At 45.9% G+C, this 20,347-nt stretch overlaps 1 protein-coding gene across 3 annotated transcripts in view; it reads right to left on the minus strand.

Annotated features, from left to right (window-relative positions):
- Nucleotides 1-20,347, minus strand: part of LOC126292020 (open rectifier potassium channel protein 1) — a 530,665-nt gene that overhangs the window by 58,960 nt on the left and 451,358 nt on the right. For all 3 annotated transcript variants that reach the window (XM_049985814.1, XM_049985813.1, XM_049985815.1), the window contains exons 7-8: nt 16,495-16,792; nt 6,982-7,159 (exon numbers count right to left, since the gene is read on the minus strand). In XM_049985814.1, coding sequence (XP_049841771.1) covers nt 6,982-7,159; nt 16,495-16,792 — 476 coding nt within the window. The remainder of the gene's footprint in view (nt 1-6,981; nt 7,160-16,494; nt 16,793-20,347) is intronic.

A 20,347-nucleotide genomic window follows, 5' to 3' on the forward strand; every position in this document is an offset into this window, starting at 1 on the left:
CTTCTCCTTACTACAATTTACCGAAGTTGGTTTAAAAAAAACTGTCTGGCTGTGTTTTCATCTGACCAATCAGAGCCTCAATGTTAACTTAAAGCTCAGCCTACAAAAATCCTGTCTATCCAATGAGAAACGTTATACTTTTCGTGGTAGAGCAATGTTTTTAAAGTTTGCAACGTAACAGAGACGCGAAAAAGTCTCACGCTAAAACTTGCAGCTGGTGTGGTCCTTTTAGTGTTATCGTAAGATCTATACTGTTCTTCTGGAGGGTTCTATCTTTTAACATGGGCTGAGGGGTGGTCCTGACGTAACAGGGCGCGAAAAAGTCTCACACTAAAACATGCGATTGGGATGTGGTCCTAGCGGTTAGCTGGCGACGTGGGTGTCTGTCCCTTATCGTAGGGCCTTCTAGCTTAACACGGTTCTGCTCTCGGCTTCTGTTCTCGTTTCTCCCCTCGGAACTGCGTCTGTCTCACGGTGGGAAGGTATGACATGCATTCTTGTGTTAGTATGTGCTATTCCATTTGATCACTCGTTACTCGTATTACTTTGGTTAATTTAATGTCACGATTTATTCGGAGCTATGTGATATACTACTGGATTTGCTTATCATGTCAGGGTTTTCATGGAATGTGTTGGATTTGCCTGACACCTTACATGTTCACTGACAGAGACCGCCGACAGTTGAAGAGCGTCGTAATGTGTAATAAGCAGATATCCAGACAATCACACAGGAATTCCAAACTGCATTAGCATCCATTGCAAGTACTATGACAGGCGGGAGATGAGAAAACTTGGATTTCATGGTCCAGCAACTGCCCAAAAGCCACAGATGACGCCTGTAAATGCCAAATGACGCTTCGCTTGGTGTAAGGAGCGTGAACATTGGACGATTGAACGATGGAAAAAATTTGTGTGGACCGAAGAATCACAGTACAAAATGTGGCGATCCGATGGCAGGGTGTGGGTATGGCGAATACCCGGTGAACATCATTTGCCAGTGTGTGTAGTGCCAACAGTAAATTTCGGAGGCGGTTGTGTGGTTGGGTTTTTCAAGTAAGCAGCTTGCACCCCTTGTTGATTTGCTTGGCACTATCACAGCACAGACCTACATTGATGTTTTAAGCATGTTCTTGCTTTCGACTGTTGAAGAGCAATTCGGGAATGGCGATTGCATCTTTCAACACGATCGAGCACCTGCTTATAATGCACGGCCTGTAGCGGAGTGGTTAGACTACAATAACATCCCTGTAATGGACTGCCTGCACAGAGTTCTGACCTGAATCCTATAGAACACCTTTGGTATGTTTTGGAACGCCAACTTCGTGCGAGGCCTCACAGACCGACAACGATACCTCTCCTCAGTGTAGCACTCGGTGAAGGATGGGCTGCCATTCCCCAAGAAACCTTCCAGCACCTGACTGGACGTATGCCTGCGAGAGTGGAAGCTGTCATCAAGGCTAAGGGTGGGTTAACACCCAACTGAATTGTAGCATTAGCGCTGGAGGACGCCACGAACTTATAAGTCATTTTCAGCCAGGTGTCCGTACACTTTTGATCACATAGTGTAATACGATAATTCATTTCTTAAGAGTATGAAAAAGGCGTTGTATCCTATCCTGCTGTAAGCTGGCCCACAACTTTTGTAACCGGTCCCTTATATCCTGCATAATGTCACTGAGAGTGAGTTGATGAGTGGATATTGGGCGCCGAGGGAGTAGCTGAACATAAAGCAGACAATTCATAATGTCGTGTGCAATGTATAGACGAGGACTGTCTGTTGAAAATCGGCACCATAGTAGTGTTATATGACAGGTAGTACATGATACCTGTCGTCAGTGCAGCACTCCGTGAAGAATGGTCTGCCATTCCCCAGGAAACCTTCCAGCATCTGACTGAATGTATACTTGCGAGTGGAAGCTGTCATCAAGGCTAAGGGTGGGCCAACACCCAAGTGAATTCCAGCATTAGCGCTGGAGGGCGCCATGAACATTTAAGTCTTTTTCAGCTAGGTGTCTGGATACTTTTGGTCACATAGCGTATGTCATTGCAAATGTGAAATGCAGGTGCAGTAATAATGGGTGTAACCGCCAGAATGTTCAATACAAGCATGCGAACATGCAGCCATTGTGTTGCACAGTTTCTCGAGGTCAATTTGTGAGACAGAGTTCCATGCCTGTGGCACTTGGTCGGTCAACACAGGTTATGGTAATGCTGGTCGTGAATGATGCTGGATATGTCGTCCAATGATGTCGTATGTGTGCTCCATTGCAGACAGATCTAATGATCGAGCAGGCCAAGGCAACATGTCTCCATTCTCCGGAGCACGTTTGATTACAACAGCAGTATGTGGACCAGCGTTATCCTGTTGAATAACACACTCTGGGATGCTGTTCATGAATGGCAGCACAAGAGACCTAACCACCATCTTTCATCAGAAGACACAACAGAGCTCCACCCTGCTCTCCAATGAGGTCTTGCTTGACACACTGAAGTGGAAAATGGCGGTGGCTTGGAGTCAGTGGAATCTACGCTATATGGCGTCTGGCTCAGAGCTGTCCTTGAAATAACCGATTTGTAATAGTTCATTGTGTCACTGTGGTGCCAACTGCTGCCAGATTGCTGCTATAGATATATGATGCACCAGACATACATTTAACATGATGACCTCTTGGTAGAGCCACATGGCCGTACGGAGTCCAGACTTCTTGCAGCTGTACATTTTCGTGACCGCTCCTACAAGCGGTCATATGCATTGGATACATTGCTGCCAAGTGTTTCTACAATATCGCAGAAGGAACATTCAGCTTCTTGTAGCCCTATTACACGACCTCGATCAAACTCACCACCAGCTTGATGCTGATAATGGCATCTTTGTCGCCTTAAAGGCATTCTTGACTAACATATCACATTCCATCTCAAAGCTAACTGACGGTCACGACTCTTACAGCGTGTATTTGAAAGCAAATCTGATTTGCATCTTCCAGATGTAGTGCCATGCCTACCAACTTTTGCCTATGTCACACAACTCCTTCATGGTGTTGCAGTTTTTTTTTTCCAACCTGGTATATATGGGCGACATTTCATAGAGCTACGTTACTTTCTAGCGACCCATCATGTGAAAGTTACTTTGCTCCATCAGTGTTACACACCAGTGTATATAACATTTCTAGTACATTGCGGGCTAGAGGCGAGAGTTTGAGAATACTGTGCCAAGTTTCAACACTCTCCCTTGCTTAGGAATGACCGTGTATGACGGAAACAGATGTCTAATGGATCATGAGGAGTAAAACAGTGTATTCTCATTTACCAAAACTATGACCTGAGTGACTGATCCGTTTTTAAAATACACTCGGGTGGGATAACTTCTAACATTGTATCGGGCTGGTTTACTGCAGCAGCTCCACGTGGCATGGACTCTACAAGTCGTTGGAAATCCCCTGCAGAAATATGCACCCATGACGCCTCTACAGCAGTCCATAATCAAGTATTGCCAGTGCAGGATTTTGAGCGAACTGAACTCTCGATTACGGTCGGTGAGATTCATCTCGGACGATCTGAGTCGTCAACTCATTCTCTAAGATTGTCCATAATGTTCCTCAAATCAGACGCCAACAATTGTGGTCTCCATAACATTGTGCATTTGTTGCCAATGGTGTCCAAGTAGCTGAACACGATCAATTCCTGGCAAAGATCAGTTCAGTTGGACCAGAGGATCGAGTGATTTCCATGTAAATATGGCGAACACCATTATTGAGCCATCACCAGATTGCGGAGAGCGTTGTTGACAACCTGGGTCCATGGCTACGTGAGCTCTGCACCACACTCGAATCCTACAACAACTCTTACCAAATGAAATCGGGACCCATCTGAGCAGACCACTGTTTTACAGCCGTATAGTGTTCAACCGACGTGGTTACGAGCCCAGGACAGGCGCCGCAGCCGTCGTAATGCTGTTAGCAAAGGTTCTCGCGTCGGTCTACTGGTACCATAGCCCATGAACGCCAAATTTCGCCTCACTGTTCTAAAGGCTACGTTCGCCGTACATCCCATGTTGATTTCCACGGTTATTTCACGCAGTTGTGCTCGTCTGTTAGAACTGATAACTCTAAGCATGTGCCGACGCTCTCGGTCGTTACGTGAAGTCTATCGGCCGCTGCATTGTCCGTGGTGAGAGGTAATGGCTGAAGTTTCTCATTATTACTGTTATATTGTGGCTTTCGAAATACTGAATTGCCTAATAATTTCCAAAATTGAATTTAGCATGCATCTACGCTACTGGCCATTAAAATTGCTACACAAACAGCAGTTGACCGGCGTTGCCTGGTGAAACGTCGTTGTAGTGCCTCGTGTAAGCAGTCGAGATGACAAGCATGGCTTTAACGGATCGTGCAGCCACGTCTCGATCCCTGAGTCAACAGATGGGGACGTTTGCAAGACAACAACCATCTGCACGAACAGTTCGACGACGTTTGCAGCAGTTATGGACTATCAGCTAGGAGACCATGGCTGCGGTTACCCTTGACGCTGCATCACAAACAGGAGCGCCTGCGATGGTGTACTCAACAACGAACTTGGGTGCACGAATGGCAAAACGTCATTTTTTCGGATGAATCCAGGTTCTGTTTACAGCATCATGATAGTCGCATTCGTGTTTGGCGACATCGCGGAGAAAGCACATTGTAAGCATATATTCGTCATTAACGTACTGGCGTATCACCCGGCGTGATGGTATGGGGTGCCGTTGGTTACACGTGTCGGTCACCTCTTGTTCGTATTGACTGCACTTTCAACAGTGGACGTTACAATTCAGATGTGTTACGACCCGTGGCGCTACCCATCATTCAATCCCTGGGAAACCATACATTTCAGCAGGATAAAGCACGACCGCATGTTGTAGGTCCTGTACGGGCCTTTCTGGATACAGAAAATGTTCGACTGCTGCCCTGGCCTGGACATTCTCCAGATTTCTCACCAATTGAAAACGTGTGGTCAATGGTGGCCAAGCAACCAGCTCGTCACAACACGCCAATGAACTGTGGTATCGTGTCGAAGCTGCATGGGCAGTTGTACCTGTACACTCCATGCAAGCTCTGACTCAATGCCCAGGCGTATCAAGGCCGTAATTCTGGGTACTGATTTATCAGGATGTATGCACCCTAATTGCGTGAAAATGTAACCGCATGTCAGTTCTAGTATAATAAATGTGTCCAATGAATACCCGTTTATCATCTGCATTTCTTCTTGGTGTAGTAATTTTAATGGCCAGTAGCGTAGCTCCTCCTACCATTCCACATTCAAGGTGTGTTAATTCGCGTCGTGCAGCCTTAATCACTTCGGACAGCTTTTCACACGAATCACCTTATTACAAGTGACACCTCGATCTATGCACCGCCCTTTTCTTGCCTGTGTACGCGATACTAGCGCCATTTGTACACTCCTGGAAATTGAAATAAGTACACCTTGAATTCATTGTCCCAGGAAGGGGAAACTTTATTGACACATTCCTGGGGTCAGATACATCACATGATCACACTGACAGAACCACAGGCACATAGACACAGGCAACAGAGCATGCACAATGTCGGCACTAGTACAGTGTATATCCACCTTTCGCATCAATGCAGGCTGCTATTCTCCCATGGAGACGATCGTAGAGATGCTGGATGTAGTCCTGTGGAACGGCTTGCCATGCCATTTCCACCTGGCCCCTCAGTTGGACCAGCGTTCGTGCTGGACGTGCAGACCGCGTGAGACGACGCTTCATCCAGTCCCAAACATGCTCAATGGGGGACAGATCCGGAGATCTTGCTGGCCAGGGTAGTTGACTTACACCTTCTAGAGCACGTTGGGTGGCACGGGATACATGCGGACGTGCAGTGTCCTGTTGGAACAGCAAGTTCCCTTGCCGGTCTAGGAATGGTAGAACGATGGGTTCGATGACGGTTTGGATGTACCGTGCACTATTCAGTGTCCCCTCGACGATCACCAGAGGTGTACGGCCAGTGTAGGAGATCGCTCCCCACACCATGATGTCGGGTGTTGGCCCTGTGTGCCTTGGTCGTATGCAGTCCTGATTGTGGCGCTCACCTGCACGGCGCCAAACAGGCATACGACCATCATTGGCACCAAGGCAGAAGCGACTCTCATCGCTGAAGACGACACGTCTCCATTCGTCCCTCCATTCACGCCTGTCGCGACACCACTGCAGGCGGGCTGCACGATGTTGGGGCGTGAGCGGAAGACGGCCTAACGGTGTGCGGGACCGTAGCCCAGCTTCGTGGAGACGGTTGCGAATGGTCCTCGCCGATACCCCAGGAGCAACAGTGTCCCTAATTTGCTGGGAAGTGGTGGTGCGGTCCCCTACGGCACTGCGTAGGATCCTACGGTCTTGGCGTACATCCGTGCGTCGCTGCGGTCCGGTCCCAGGTCGACGGGCACGTGCACCCTCCGCCGACCACTGGCGACAACATCGATGTACTGTGGAGACCTCACGCCCCACGTGTTGAGCAATTCGGCGGTACGTCCACCCGGCCTCCCGCATGCCCACTATACGCCCTCGCTCAATGTCCGTCAACTGCACATACGGTTCACATCCACGCTGTCGCGGCATGCTACGTGTTAAAGACTGCGATGGAGCTCCGTATGCGACGGCAAACTGGCTGACACTGACGGCGGCGGTACACAAATGTTGCCGCAGCTAGCGCCATTCGACGGCCAACACCGCGGTTCCTGGTGTGTCCGCTGTGCCGTGCGTGTGATCATTGCTTGTACAGCCCTCTCGCAGTGTCCGGAGCTAGTATGGTGGGTCTGACACACCGGTGTCAATGTGTTCTTTTTTCCATTTCCAGGAGTGTACGTGTGGACGTCGTGATCCCTCGACTCACGTCAGCCCAGTGTAATGATTTTACGTGCGGAGAGCTGCACCGGCACAACTCTGGACTGGTGAGCAGAGCTAACGTACGGCCGCAGGGAGGGGCTCACCCGCCGACGCTGAAGCCGCCGACGGTCCAGCCGGAGCCGCGCCAGCCGCGCTCAGAGGCCAGGATGTCTTCGTCGCTGAAGCCGTGCACGCCGCCGCTGCCGTTCGCCTCTCTGTCCGCCGGCTGCGTCGCGTCGGAGTCCGTGTCGCTCTCTGGCGTGTCCAGGTGGTGCGAGGACGCTGCGAAAACAATGGGAGGGCCGTAGCAATATTACAACAGTCGTGAGGGTTCGTACATTGGCCGAGACGCTAAAATCTTTGTGAAACACTGCTCAGAAATACACTGAAAAAACGATTACAACTCTAAAAAAATTGATGACTTATTTAAGAGAAAGAGCATCACAAATTGAGCAAGTCAATAATGCTTCACTCATCCTGAGGGATATCGTGCCAACTTCTGTCCATCTACATCTACATCTACATGACTACTCTGCAATTCACATTTAAGTGCTTGGCAGAGGGTTCATCGAACCACAATCATACTATCTCTCTACTATTCCACTCCCGAACAGCGAGCGGGAAAAACGAACACCTAAACCTTTCTCTTCGAGCTCTGATTTCTCTTATTTTATTTTTATGATCATTCCTACCTATGTAGGTTGGGCTCAACAAAATATTTTCGCATTCGGAAGAGAAAGTTGGTGGCTGAAATTTCGTAAAAAGCTCTCGCCGCCACGAAAAACGTCTATGCTGTAATGACTTCCATCCCAACTCGTGTATCATATCTGCCACACTCTCTCCTCTATAACGCGATAATACAAAACGAGCTGCCCTTCTTTGCACCCTCTCGATGTCCTCCGTCAATCCCACCTGGTAAGGATCCCACACCGCGCAGCAATATTCTAACAGAGGACGAACGAGTGTAGTGTAAGCTGTCTCTTTAGTGGACTTGTTGCATCTTCTAAGTGTCCTGCCAATGAAACGCAACCTTTGGCTCGCCTTCCCGACAATATTATCTATGTGGTCCTTCCAACTGAAGTTGTTCGTAATTTTAACACCCAGGTACTTAGTTGAATTGACAGCCTTGAGAATTGTACTATTTATCGAGTAATCGAATTCCAACGGAGTTCTTTTGGAACTCATGTGGATCATCTCACACTTTTCGTTATTTAGAGTCAACTGCCACCTGACACACCATACAGCAATCTTTTCTAAATCGCTTTGCAGCTGATACTGGTCTTCGGATGACCTTACTAGACGGTAAATTACAGCATCATCTGCGAACAACCTAAGAGAACTGCTCAGATTGTCACCCAGGTCATTTATATAGATCAGGAACAGTAGAGGTCCCAGGACGCTTCCCTGGGGAACACCTGATATCACTTCAGTTTTACTCGATGATTTGCCGTCTGTTACTACGAACTGCGACCTTCCTGACAGGAAATCACGAATCCAGTCGCACAACTGAGACGATACCCCATAGCTCCGCAGCTTGATTAGAAGTCGCTTGTGAGGAACGGTGTCAAAAGCTTTCCGGAAATCTAGAAATACGGAATCAACTTGAGATCCCCTGTCGATAGCGGCCATTACTTCGTGCGAATAAAGAGCTAGCTGCGTTGCACAAGAGCGATGTTTTCTGAAGCCATGCTGATTACGTGTCAATAGATCGTTCTCTTCGAGGTGATTCATAATGTTTGAATACAGTATATGCTCCAAAACCCTACTGCAAACCGACGTCGAACACTGGTGCGACCTGCGCAATTTTCCAATCTGTAGGTACAGATCTATCGGTGAGCGAGCGGTTGTATATGAGTGCTAAGTAGGGAGCTATAGTATCAGCGTAATCTGAAAGGAACCTAATCGGTATACAATCTGGACCTGAAGACTTGCCCGTATCAAGCGATTTGAGTTGCTTCGCAACCCCTAAGGTATCTACTTCTAAGAAACTCATGCTAGCAGATGTTCGTGTTTCAAATTCTGGAATATTCCAATTGACAGGTTGGATCGTCAAATTCTCGTTCTGTTTGGAGAGCCCTGCCCATTATACTCCAAACGTTCTCAATTGGGGAGAGATATGGTGACCTTGCTGGCCAAGAGAAGGTTGAGCAAGTACGAGGCGTCTTTTCTTAAATACGTACCGTTGTTGTTGTGATCTTCAGTCCTCAGACTGCTTTGATGCAGCTCTCCATGCTACTCTATCCTGTGGAAGCTTCTTCATCTCCCAGTACCTACTGCAACCTACAGGGTGTTTCAAAAATGACCGGTATATTTCAAACGGCAATAAAAACTAAACGATCAGCGATAGAAATACACCGTTTGTTGCAATATGCTTGGGACAACAGTACATTTTCAGGCGGACAATTTTCAACAACAGATGGCGCTGCAAGTGATGTGAAAGATATAGAAGACAACGCAGTCTGTGGGTGCGCCATTCTGTACGTCGTCTTTCTGCTGTAAGCGTGTGCTGTTCACAACGTGCAAGTGTGCTGTGGACAACATGGTTTATTCCTTAGAACAGAGGATTTTTCTGGTGTTGGAATTGCACCGCCTAGAACACAGTGTTGTTGCAACAAGACGAAGTTTTCAACGGAGGTTTAATGTAACCAAAGGACCGAAAAGCGATACAATAAAGGATCTGTATGAAAAATTTCAACGGACTGGGAACGTGACGGATGAACGTGACGGATGAACGTGCTGGAAAGGTAGGGCGACCGCGTACGGCAACCACAGAGGGCAACGCGCAGCTAGTGCAGCAGGTAATCCAACAGCGGCCTCGGATTTCCGTTCGCCGTGTTGCAGCTGCGGTCCAAATGACGCCAACGTCCACGTATCGTCTCATGCGCCAGAGTTTACACCTCTATCCATACAAAATTCAAACGCGGCAACCCCTCAGCGCCGCTACCATTGCTGCATGAGAGACATTCGCTAACGATATAGTGCACAGGATTGATGACGGAGATATGCTTGTGGGCAGCATTTGGTTTACTGACGAAGCTTATTTTTACCTGGACGGCTTCGTCAATAAACAGAACTGGCGCATATGGGGGACTGAAAAGCCCCATGTTGCAGTCCCATCGTCCCTGCATCCTCAAAAAGTACTGGTCTGGGCCGCCATTTCTTCCAAAGGAATCATTGGCCCATTTTTCAGATCCGAAACGATTACTGCATCACGCTATCTGGACATTCTTCGTGAATTTGTGGCGGTACAAACTGCCTTAGACGACACTGCGAACACCTCGTGGTTTATACAAGATGGTACCCGGCCACATCGCACCTCCGACGTCTTTAATTTCCTGAATGAATATTTCGATGATCCTGTGATTGCTTTGGGCTATCCGAAACATACAGGAGACGGCGTGGATTGGCCTCCCTATTCGCCAGACATGAACCCCTGTGACTTCTTTCTGTGGGGACACTTGAAAGACCAGGTGTACCGCCAGAATCCAGAAACAATTGAACAGCTGAAGCAGTACATCTCATCTGCATGTGAAGCCATTCCGCCAGACACGTTGTCAAAGGTTTCGGGTAATTTCATTCGGAGACTACGCCATATTATTGCTACGCATGGTGGATATGTGGAAAATATCGTACTATAGAGTTTCCCAGACCGCAGCGCCATCTGTTGTTGACAATTGTAACTACTGTAATTTCGAAAGTTTGTCTGTCTGAAAATGTACTGTTGTCCCAAGCATATTGCAACAAACGCTGCTCGTTTAGTTTGTATTGCCGTTTCAAATATAACGGTCATTTTTGAAACACCCTGTACATCCTTCTGAATCTGCTTGGTGTATTCATCTCTTGGTCTCCCTCGACGATTTTTACCCTCCACGCTGGCCTCCAATACTAAATTGGTGATCCCTTGATGCCTCAGAACATCTCCTACCAACCGATGCCTTCTTCTGGTCAAGGTGTGCCACAAACTTCTCTTCCCCCCAATACTATTCAATACTTCCTCATTAGGTATGTGATCTACCCATCTAATCTTCAGCATTCTTATGTAGCACCACATTTCGAAAGCTTCTATTCTCTTCTTGTCTAAACTATTTATCGTCCATGTTTCACTTCCATACATGGCTACACTCCATACATATACTTTCAAAAACGACTTCCTGACTAATCTGCCCGCATCTCGTGGTCGTGCGGTAGCGTTCTCGCTTCCCACGCCCGGGTTCCCGGGTTCGATTCCCGGTGGGGTCAGGGATTTTCTCTGCCTGTTGATGGCTGGGTGTTGTGTGATGTCCTTAGGTTAGGTTAGGTTAGGTTTAAGTAGTTCTAAGTTCTAGGGGACTGATGACCATAGAAGTAAAGTCCCATAGTGCTCAGAGCCAATTGAACCATTTTGACAAATCTATACCCGATGTTAACAAATTTCTCTTCTTTAGAAACGCTTTCCTTGCCATTGCCAGTCTACATTTTATATCCTCTCTACTTCGACCATCATCAGTTATTTTGCTCCCCAAATAGCAAAACTCCTTTTGCTAATTTATGTGTCATTTCCTAATCTAATACCCTCAACATCACCCAACATAATTCGACAACATTCCATTAACGTCGTTTTGCTTTTGTTGATGTTCATCTTATATCCTCCCTTCAACACTATCCATTCCGTTCAACTGCTCTTCCAAGTCCTTTGCTGTCTGACAGAATTACAATGTCATCGGCGAACTTCAAAGTTTTTATTTCTTCTCCATGGATTTTAATACCTACTCCGAATTTTTCTATTGTTTCCTTTACTGCTTGCTCAATATACAGATTGAATAGCATCAGGGATGGGCTACAACCCTGTCTCACTCCCTTCCCAACCACTGCTTCCCTTTCATGCCCCTCGACTCTTATAACTGCCATTTGGTTTTTATACAAATTGTAAATAGCCTTTCGCTCCCTATTTTTTACCCCTGCCACCTTCAAAATCTGAAAGAGAGTATTCCATTCAACATTTTCAACAGCTTTCTGTAAGTCTACAAATGCTAGAAATGTAGGTTTGCCTTTCCTTAATCTAGCTTCTAAGATAAGCCGTAGGTCAGTATTGCCTCACGTGTTCCCATTTTTCTACGGAATCCAAACTGATCTTCCCCAAGGTCGGCCTCCACTAGTTTTTCCAGTCGTCTGTAAAGAATTTGCGTTAGTATTTTGCAGCTGTGACTTATTAAACTGATAGTTCGGTAATTTTCACATCTCTCAACACCTGCTGTCTTTGGGATTGGAATTATCATATGACCGTACTGAAATTAAAAAAAAAAGGACGTGCTAAGATATCTCAATAATTTTATTCTTACATGAAAGCCTGTACCGTAATCTACGCACTGACGCCATTACAGTCTGATTCTTCCTTGTTTATGTTGTGCGCTGAGTGTTTAAGATGCCTCCTACAATCGTGTGTCCCGCCGACTGTGAAGTGCGGGCTGTTGTAAGATTTCTTAGTGCTGAAGGCCTAAAAGCGATCGATATTCATCGCGAGATCTGTGTGCAGTTTACGGAGAAAACATTGTGAGTGATGGAATGGTAATAAAGTGGGTGAGAGCATTTAAAGATGGCCGCACAAATGTGCATGATGAACAACGGAGTGGGCGTCCTTCGGTCGTTAATGAAAGTTCAGTGCAAAAGTGGACAATAAGGTGAGAGAAAACAGACGCTTTACGATTTCCTCCTTGCCGGATGACTTTCCTAATGTTTCTCGTAGTGTTTTGTATGGCATTGTGACCGAGCACATGAATTACCGAAAATTGTGCGCACATTGGGTACCGATAATGTTGATGGAGGTGCACAAAATCAAACGTTTAGACAGTGCATTCTCTTTCCTTAAGCGGTATCACAGCGGTATGGTTTCTTAAGGCAAATTGTTACGGGCGTTGAAACATGGGTGGCCTACGTCACACCAGAATCAAAGCAACACTCCATGGAAGTTGAGCAAGGGCATCGTTTTGCTGCAAGACAATGCCCGTCCGCATGTGGCGAATCAGACCAAAGATATCATCACATCTTTTCGATGGGAAACTGCAGATCATCCTCCGTACAGACCCGATCTTGCGCCCAGTGACCACCATCTGTTCCTGCACTTGAAGAAACACCTGGGCGGTCAGCGCCTTCGAGACGATGACGAAGTCAAAACAATGGTGAAGCAGTGGTTAACAAGTCAGGCGGCAGACTTCAGTGAGGAGGGTATCCAACAACTGGTACAACGTCGTGACAAGTGCCTCAGTATTGACGGAAATTATGTAGAAAAATAGATTAAGGTACAGGCTTTCATGTATAAATAAAATTATTGAGGTATCTTGGTACTTACTTAAAAAACACACCTAGTACAAAGAGAAGTAGTAGGAACACTGACCGAGTGTGAGCAGGCATATGCTTGCTGAAATGTAAGCCCTGGCTAGCTTGCCACGAAGGCCAACAAAAGAGGCTGTACGATATACCTGACGTACCCCTGTGCTGTACGGATGCCGTGGATGACAACCAAAGATATCCTGTTATGAAAAGAAATGACATCCCAGACCATCATTGCTTGCTGTTGGGCCGTATGATGAGCAACAGTCAGGCTTGTATCTTACTACTGTCTGGGCCATCTCCAAACACGTCTTTCGCCTGGAATGTCATTCACTGGAGTGGAATTATTTACTTGCATGTATGGATGAGCAGACACTAATAATGATATAGAGCGATCCGAAATTAATTTGAAATAAATTCTCTAAATGCGAATAACCTAGCCTCAGATGTGTCTGGTAATCGATGTACTGCCTAATGGTGCATTTGAAAATTTGTGCAGTACCAAGACCCGAACGCAATCAACCATTAGGCTATCCACGCACACCTCACAGACTGACCCACACTTCCGTATTTCACACTGTCTACATCCCTATACCATACTCTCCTAGATTCATTTTGGGTGGCTGTATATCGTCATCAATGTTTGCTCATCCAGACACGAAAGTAAATGTTACATGCAGGGGCAGGGAAAAGACGATAACATCATAGGCTTCGATTCCTTATTGTCTCCTTCTATCTGATTCGCCTAATGGTTAGAATGACCACAAGCAAAAAATGAGAAATCTGTGCTCGAGTCCCGATCAGGCACAAATTTCCACATCCGTACCTAACAACTGAGGCCAAGTTACTTGCATTCAGCAACTTTATTTTGAATTGGAATAGAACTGTCTTTAGTGATGTCCACCTTGAAAGGAGCCCTGACGACCAGTGAAGGTGTTTCTGGAGACACCCCGGATAGCAGTGGGATATCAACTGTCATTGACGATGCAGAGCGACTGATGAGGAGGAGAGGGAGGAGGTTAATGTCATCGAGGTCATTAGGGATGGAGCCCAGGCTCGGATAAGGATGAGGAAGGAAACCGGCTATGTCCTTTCAAAGGAACCATGTCAGCCTGGAGCAATTTACGGAAATCACAGGGAACCTAAATATGGATGGCTGGACTGAGGTGTTAACTGTCTTGATCCTGAATGCGAGTAGACTATGCTAACCACTACGCCACCACACTCAGTCCAGATGAGTTGGAGAGATGAGTCTCGTTATACCTTGTAACAGTGAGATGGAAGGCTTTGGGTCTGGCGATTTCACAGAAAAACTATTCCACAAACTATTTGTCTTTTAAGTCATGTGTGTTACATACTGTAACATATTCAGACAGTTAAGTAAGGCATGCACTTTATGTATCTGTATGACGTGTCTCTTAAAAGATACAGTTTGACAGAAGCAGTGCGTGTCTGGAATGTGACTGCAGCTTGTTTCACACTCTTGTCTATACGTATATGTAAGCCGTTACTGTTATGTAAATTGTTCCTGCCAAAACGCATAAGTTACTGTTAGATGCAACATACAGATTATCTGTTACGATGTTCATATTTACATGGTCAAATTTACTTATCATAGTGTATCAGTGTTACAGGGTAAATGTGTTCATTGGAATTGTATATTTGAGAATCTACAAATGAGACTGTTCTACTGGGTCGTTATAATTAAACTTTCCCTGTTTAACACCTTATAACATGGAAACTAATTGGTGTACGAGCACCAAAATTGGTAGCATTAATGTCCAGAGCACGAGGTGCACGATTTCCACGCGTCACAGCGCCACCATCTATTTCCAACTATGGCCACCAGGTGCCGTGATCAGTCATCGTCATTTATAGTCTGGCGCAACTGACCAGTCGCAGTGCACTTGTTGACAGGTCAACATGAGCCTGGACAAAAGCAGCAGGAGATTATTGGAGAAATTCTATTGCCAAAACAACAGTATTGCTGCAGCTGCACTTCGAGAATTTCGCCGGCTGAAAGGAATATGGAAGGGTCCTCCACCTGTTGTGTGGAGCGTGATGAAGAAGTTCGAATTAACTGCAGAACTGGGCGTCCGTGCAGGAAGAGGCCGACTACTGTTTGCACCACAGGTGGTTGATGAAATCTCTGTTACTGTGACAGACATCGCTGTGCGCAATTCGCGATCGTCAGGCAGTGCGTGTGCTGTGTCACAACAGTTGAATATCCTGTTATCACTATACGGAACGTGCTTCGAACCATTCTCAAATGGTACCTGTAGATCCATCCATATCGTACAGCATCTTGCACCACAGGACACACGACATATTGACTTTGCTCTCCACTTTCTCGACTGTAGTTGATGAGGTCTGGCCCTGGAGCTTCTACAGACAGACGAAGCTCATTTTTCTCTGACAGGTCAGGTGAACACACAGAATTGGTGAGTGTGGGGATCTTCGCCTCCAGTCACTGTGCACGAAGTTCCTCTGTATCTTGAACGTGTCACTGTACAATATGGCTTCACTGCTACGTTTATCATTGATCCACTCTTTTTTGAACAGGTTGGCGCTCAAGGACGTGCAGTGTGACTGGCCAACATTATTGCGGTATGCTTCGCCAGCACGTCGTACCCGCCCTACAGGAGGGAGATGCATTGAAGTCAACAGTTTTCACGCGAGGTGAGGCCCCACCGCACAACGCTCGTTAAGTTCACCTACTTCTCCGCAACACATTTGGGAGCGGTCTAATCGTCGGCCGATCGTTTCCAAATGCTTGGCCAGCATGATCACCTGATGTTACTCCCTGTGATTTCTGGTTGTAGGGCTACCTGCAGGACTGAGTTTACCAGGCGAACATTCATTCACACATGTCCTGCTTTGAAGGGCAGCATATAAGGAGAGCTTACGTACATACCTGCTTCGTTCTGCTGTGCAGAATGCAATCCTGCGTTGTCAGACTCTTCTGTGTGGCACATTGGGACCATTTTACAGCAGTAATGGTACTAGTATGTAATGATATGATGTTCCATAGCAGGACACTAAAAGTGTTTCAGGTAATTCCACATTATTTATCTCCCTCATGTCCTTGACATTAATGCTACCAAATTAGGTACTCATGTGGTAATTAGTTTCCATGTTGTAATGTGTTAAATAGGGAACTTTTAATTATAACCACCCAGTTATATGCCAAATTAATGCGCATAGACTGGTCTGAAGGTGGCGTTTCTGTGCCAGTGGTCAGCACTGTTTCACCCGCCCCTTCTGGGGGTGGATCTTTTGGGGCTGCGCGGACCCCCAGTCGACGGACTCACCGGCGGCGGCGTTGCTGAGCGCCCCCACGACGCGGGCCAGCAGCTCCGCGGGTCGGATGGCCGCCCTGGCCGTGGCGAACGTGGCGGCGCGGTCGATGCGGCCCAGGTCGGTCTCGGACATGACCCTGGGCAGGCGGCCGCGGCCGCCGCCGCCGCCGGAGCCCGCGCCGCCCAGGAAGTCGGAGTTGGCGCGCCGGCGCATACCCGGGCTGCCGCCGGCCGTGTGCAGGCAGGGCTCCGAGCTGCTGCGGGTCCGCAGGGCGCGCGCGCAAGACAGCTCGTCGTCGCGGTACACCGGCTGGGGGCACACAGCACAGGCACACTCCACACTGTACACCACCCAGAGCCACCGGCGGAGAGCAACACTTGTGGTTGACTGTCCACAGTATCAGTTTACCATATCTGGGGCTGGGGCTATCATCTAGTCAGTCTACAGAAAGTTTAGCTTAATGTTTTAAGGAGACATTGTAGTCCTATGCTATCAAAGTTAAATTATCGAATTTTGTGACCCATTATCTTGGAAACTAATAAGACACTGACTTACAATTTTCCATAGTTATTGAATGCACATTCCAGATACTCTGAACTAGAATTATTGCTAAAATTGCACTGTGGGGCATTTTTTTATTTCTTTATTTTTGAACACTCAATTTTTTGACAGAATTTCGAAAATAAATGAACATAAAAGCAATACAACTCAGAATATTTTAATTATTCTAGTTCCATATGTGTTGAATCTCGCACTTAGCATGCTGTGAAAATTTCATGTCTCTATCGTTAGTACTGTTTTAGAAAACAGGTAGTTTATTGCAAAAAATGTAGTTCAGAGATATTGAGGTTTAAAACTCTGTTTATTACAAATTTTTACACAGACTTCTACGTCTTTTATGCACTAGAGTTGCCCTGGCCAAAAGCCTGTGTTTTCTCCAGTGTCATAACAGCCCAGTGCTTGCCCCCCTCCTTTTCTTTCTTGCTTCTTGTGTCATTTGCTCAGCAGCTAACTCTGTTTCATGTAAATGAAGCTCATCCAGCTCTAGCAGTCCTTCAGCTGTGTTCTGTCCAAATTTTACCCCTAACTTCTCCAGAACCTTAAGTCTTTCATAGTTCCCACCATTAAAAGTTACTACAGCATCAGACCCTGCTAACGTTAGAGTCATAATACCAACAAATACATTTTTAGACACACGGCACAACACAACGTTATTGAAGGACTCATTCACACTCTGAGTCTTTCCAGCGGAGGATGTGCCAGATCTCTGCAAATCGGTTTTATTGCCTTAATGTCATTACTTTTACCACTGTCACCCGTTCCTAAAGTTATTTTCCTTTTCGATGCACTAGGGGCCGTGGTCACTTCAGAAACATCATCATGGTATTCTTCACTGCTAGTGCCTGTGTTTTCAAGTACTTCAGAACAAAATGCAGGTCTCACATACCTGTTATCCTCAAATCTGCGTTTCATTAAGTTACTTCTACGCTTAGTCATTTTATTTACCTATAAAAAGCAATAGAAGTTAGTTTAGTACAAAAATAGCCGATAATCCCACTACTTTAAACGAAAATAGTATCACAAACAAAGGACTGATTTGTTTAATCGTAATGGCAACTTCTGAGACGTAGCAGTAGGCACAAAACAAAGCAATTCACAGCCTTCTTGACTGTGTAATTCCCAAGATATCACTGCTCAACTGTCGCAGTATATTCGTAGCTGCGAAACTTGACAGCTGCACTTGAACATCAAAAATATTATTTGAAGGCCTCACAATTGTCTGATTTTAATGTATTATATACCAAAATGTTCAGAAAGTCCAAAGTACATTATGGAGTAGAAAACGGAAAAAGTGAAATTTCAACGAATTTATCATACAATGTCCCCTTAACCAACATAACAATCCACTTATAGAGTTCCACAAGGCTCAATCTCAGGTCCATCATTGTTTCTATTATACTAAATGACAACACATCTAAAACACAACTATTAAAATTACCTATTTTTCAGATGACATTAGTATTGTAATGAACCGAAACAAACACAGAGCCTATGGTTGCAGGTTCGAATCCTGCCTCGGGCATGGATGTGTGTGCTGTCCTTAGGTTAGTTAGGTTTAAGTAGTTCTACGTTCTAGGGGACTAATGAGCACAGCAGTTGAGTCCCATAGTGCTCAGAGCCATTGAAACACAGAGCAACAGGAAGAAAATTGTGAAAATGTTCTTAAAACTATTACTGATGAGAAGAACACAGCAAGTGCCATCACCATTCTTCCTAGGAAGCACCTGTCTTAAACAGATACAAACAAGCTGATTGCTGGAGGATGAGCATGAGAAATCATTCTTACAGCACGTTTTTGAAAAATGAAGACTTCCTTTTTTAAAGACGACATACCCCAGAACATTGCTCCTTATCACATTATTTAATGAAAACATGCGAAATTCGTCAACTTACTGATTTGCTCCTCCCAAACATTTTTAACAATTTGAAGCGCACATTTAGGTGAACTAGGTTGTTTTAGGAGTTTCAAAAATATTTTTTTTCAGTTTAAATTCGCATCAATATGGACACCTAACAATTTCGAACTTTCCAAGCTACTTATTGTTTGTTCACCTTTTGTTAGATTTATCATTGGTGTAGTACTCCTCATGTTGTTCTATATGTTCTCCTATGAACAGACTTACCCTGTAACATCGATATGCTATGATAAGTAAATGTACCCATGTATACAGGGTGTTACAAAAAGATACGGGCAAACTTTCAGAAAACATCCCTCACACACAAATAAAGAAAAAATGTTATGTGGACATGTGTCCGGAAACACTTAATTTCCATGTTAGAGCTCAATTTAGTTTCGTCAGTATGTACTGTACTTCCTCGATTCACGCCTGTTGGCCCAATTGAAAGAAGGTAATGTTGACTTCGGTGCTTGTGTTGACATGCGACTCATTGCTTTACAGTACTAGCATCAAGCACATCAGTACGTAGCATCAACAAGTTAGTGTTCATCACGAACGTGGTTTTGCAGTCAGTGCAATGTTTACAAATGCGGAGTTAGCAGATGCCCATTTCTGTATGGATTAGCACGGGGCAATATCCGTGGCGCGGTACGTTTGTATAGACAGATTTCCAGAACGAAGGTGTCTCGACAGGAAGACGTTCGAAGCAATTGGTAGGCGTCTTAGGGAGCACGGAACATTCCAGCCTATGACTCGCGACTGGGGAAGACCTAGAACGACGAGGACACCTGCAATGGACGAGGCAATTCTTCGTGCAGTTGACAATAACCCTAATGTTAGCATCAGAGAAGTTGCTGCTATACAAGGTAACGTTGACCACGTCACTGTATGGAGAGTGCTACGGGAGAACCAGTTATTTCCGTACTATGTACAGCGTGTGCAGGCACTATCAGCAGCTGATTGGCCTCCACGGGTACACTTCTGCGAATGGTTCATCCAACAATGTGTCAATCCTCATTTCAGTGCATTACGGATGAGGCTTCATTCCAACGTGATCAAATTGTTAATTTTCACAATCAACATGTGTGGGCTGACGAGAATCCGCACGCATTTGTGTAATCATGTCATCAACATAGATTTTCTGTGAACGTTTGGGCAGACATTGTTGGTGATGTCTTGATTGGGCCCCATGATCTTCCACGTACGCTCAATGGATCGCGTTATCATGATTTCATACGGGATACTCTACCTGTGCTGCTAGAACATGTGCCGTTACAAGTACGACACAACATGTGGTTCATGCACGATGGAGCTCCTGCACATTTCAGTCGAAGTGTTCGTACAATTCTCAACAACAGATTCGGTGACCGATGGATTGGTAGAGGCGGACCAATTCCGTGGCCTC

This window comes from Schistocerca gregaria, chromosome 9 (genome assembly GCF_023897955.1).
Source record: "Schistocerca gregaria isolate iqSchGreg1 chromosome 9, iqSchGreg1.2, whole genome shotgun sequence".
NCBI lineage: Eukaryota > Metazoa > Arthropoda > Insecta > Orthoptera > Acrididae > Schistocerca > Schistocerca gregaria.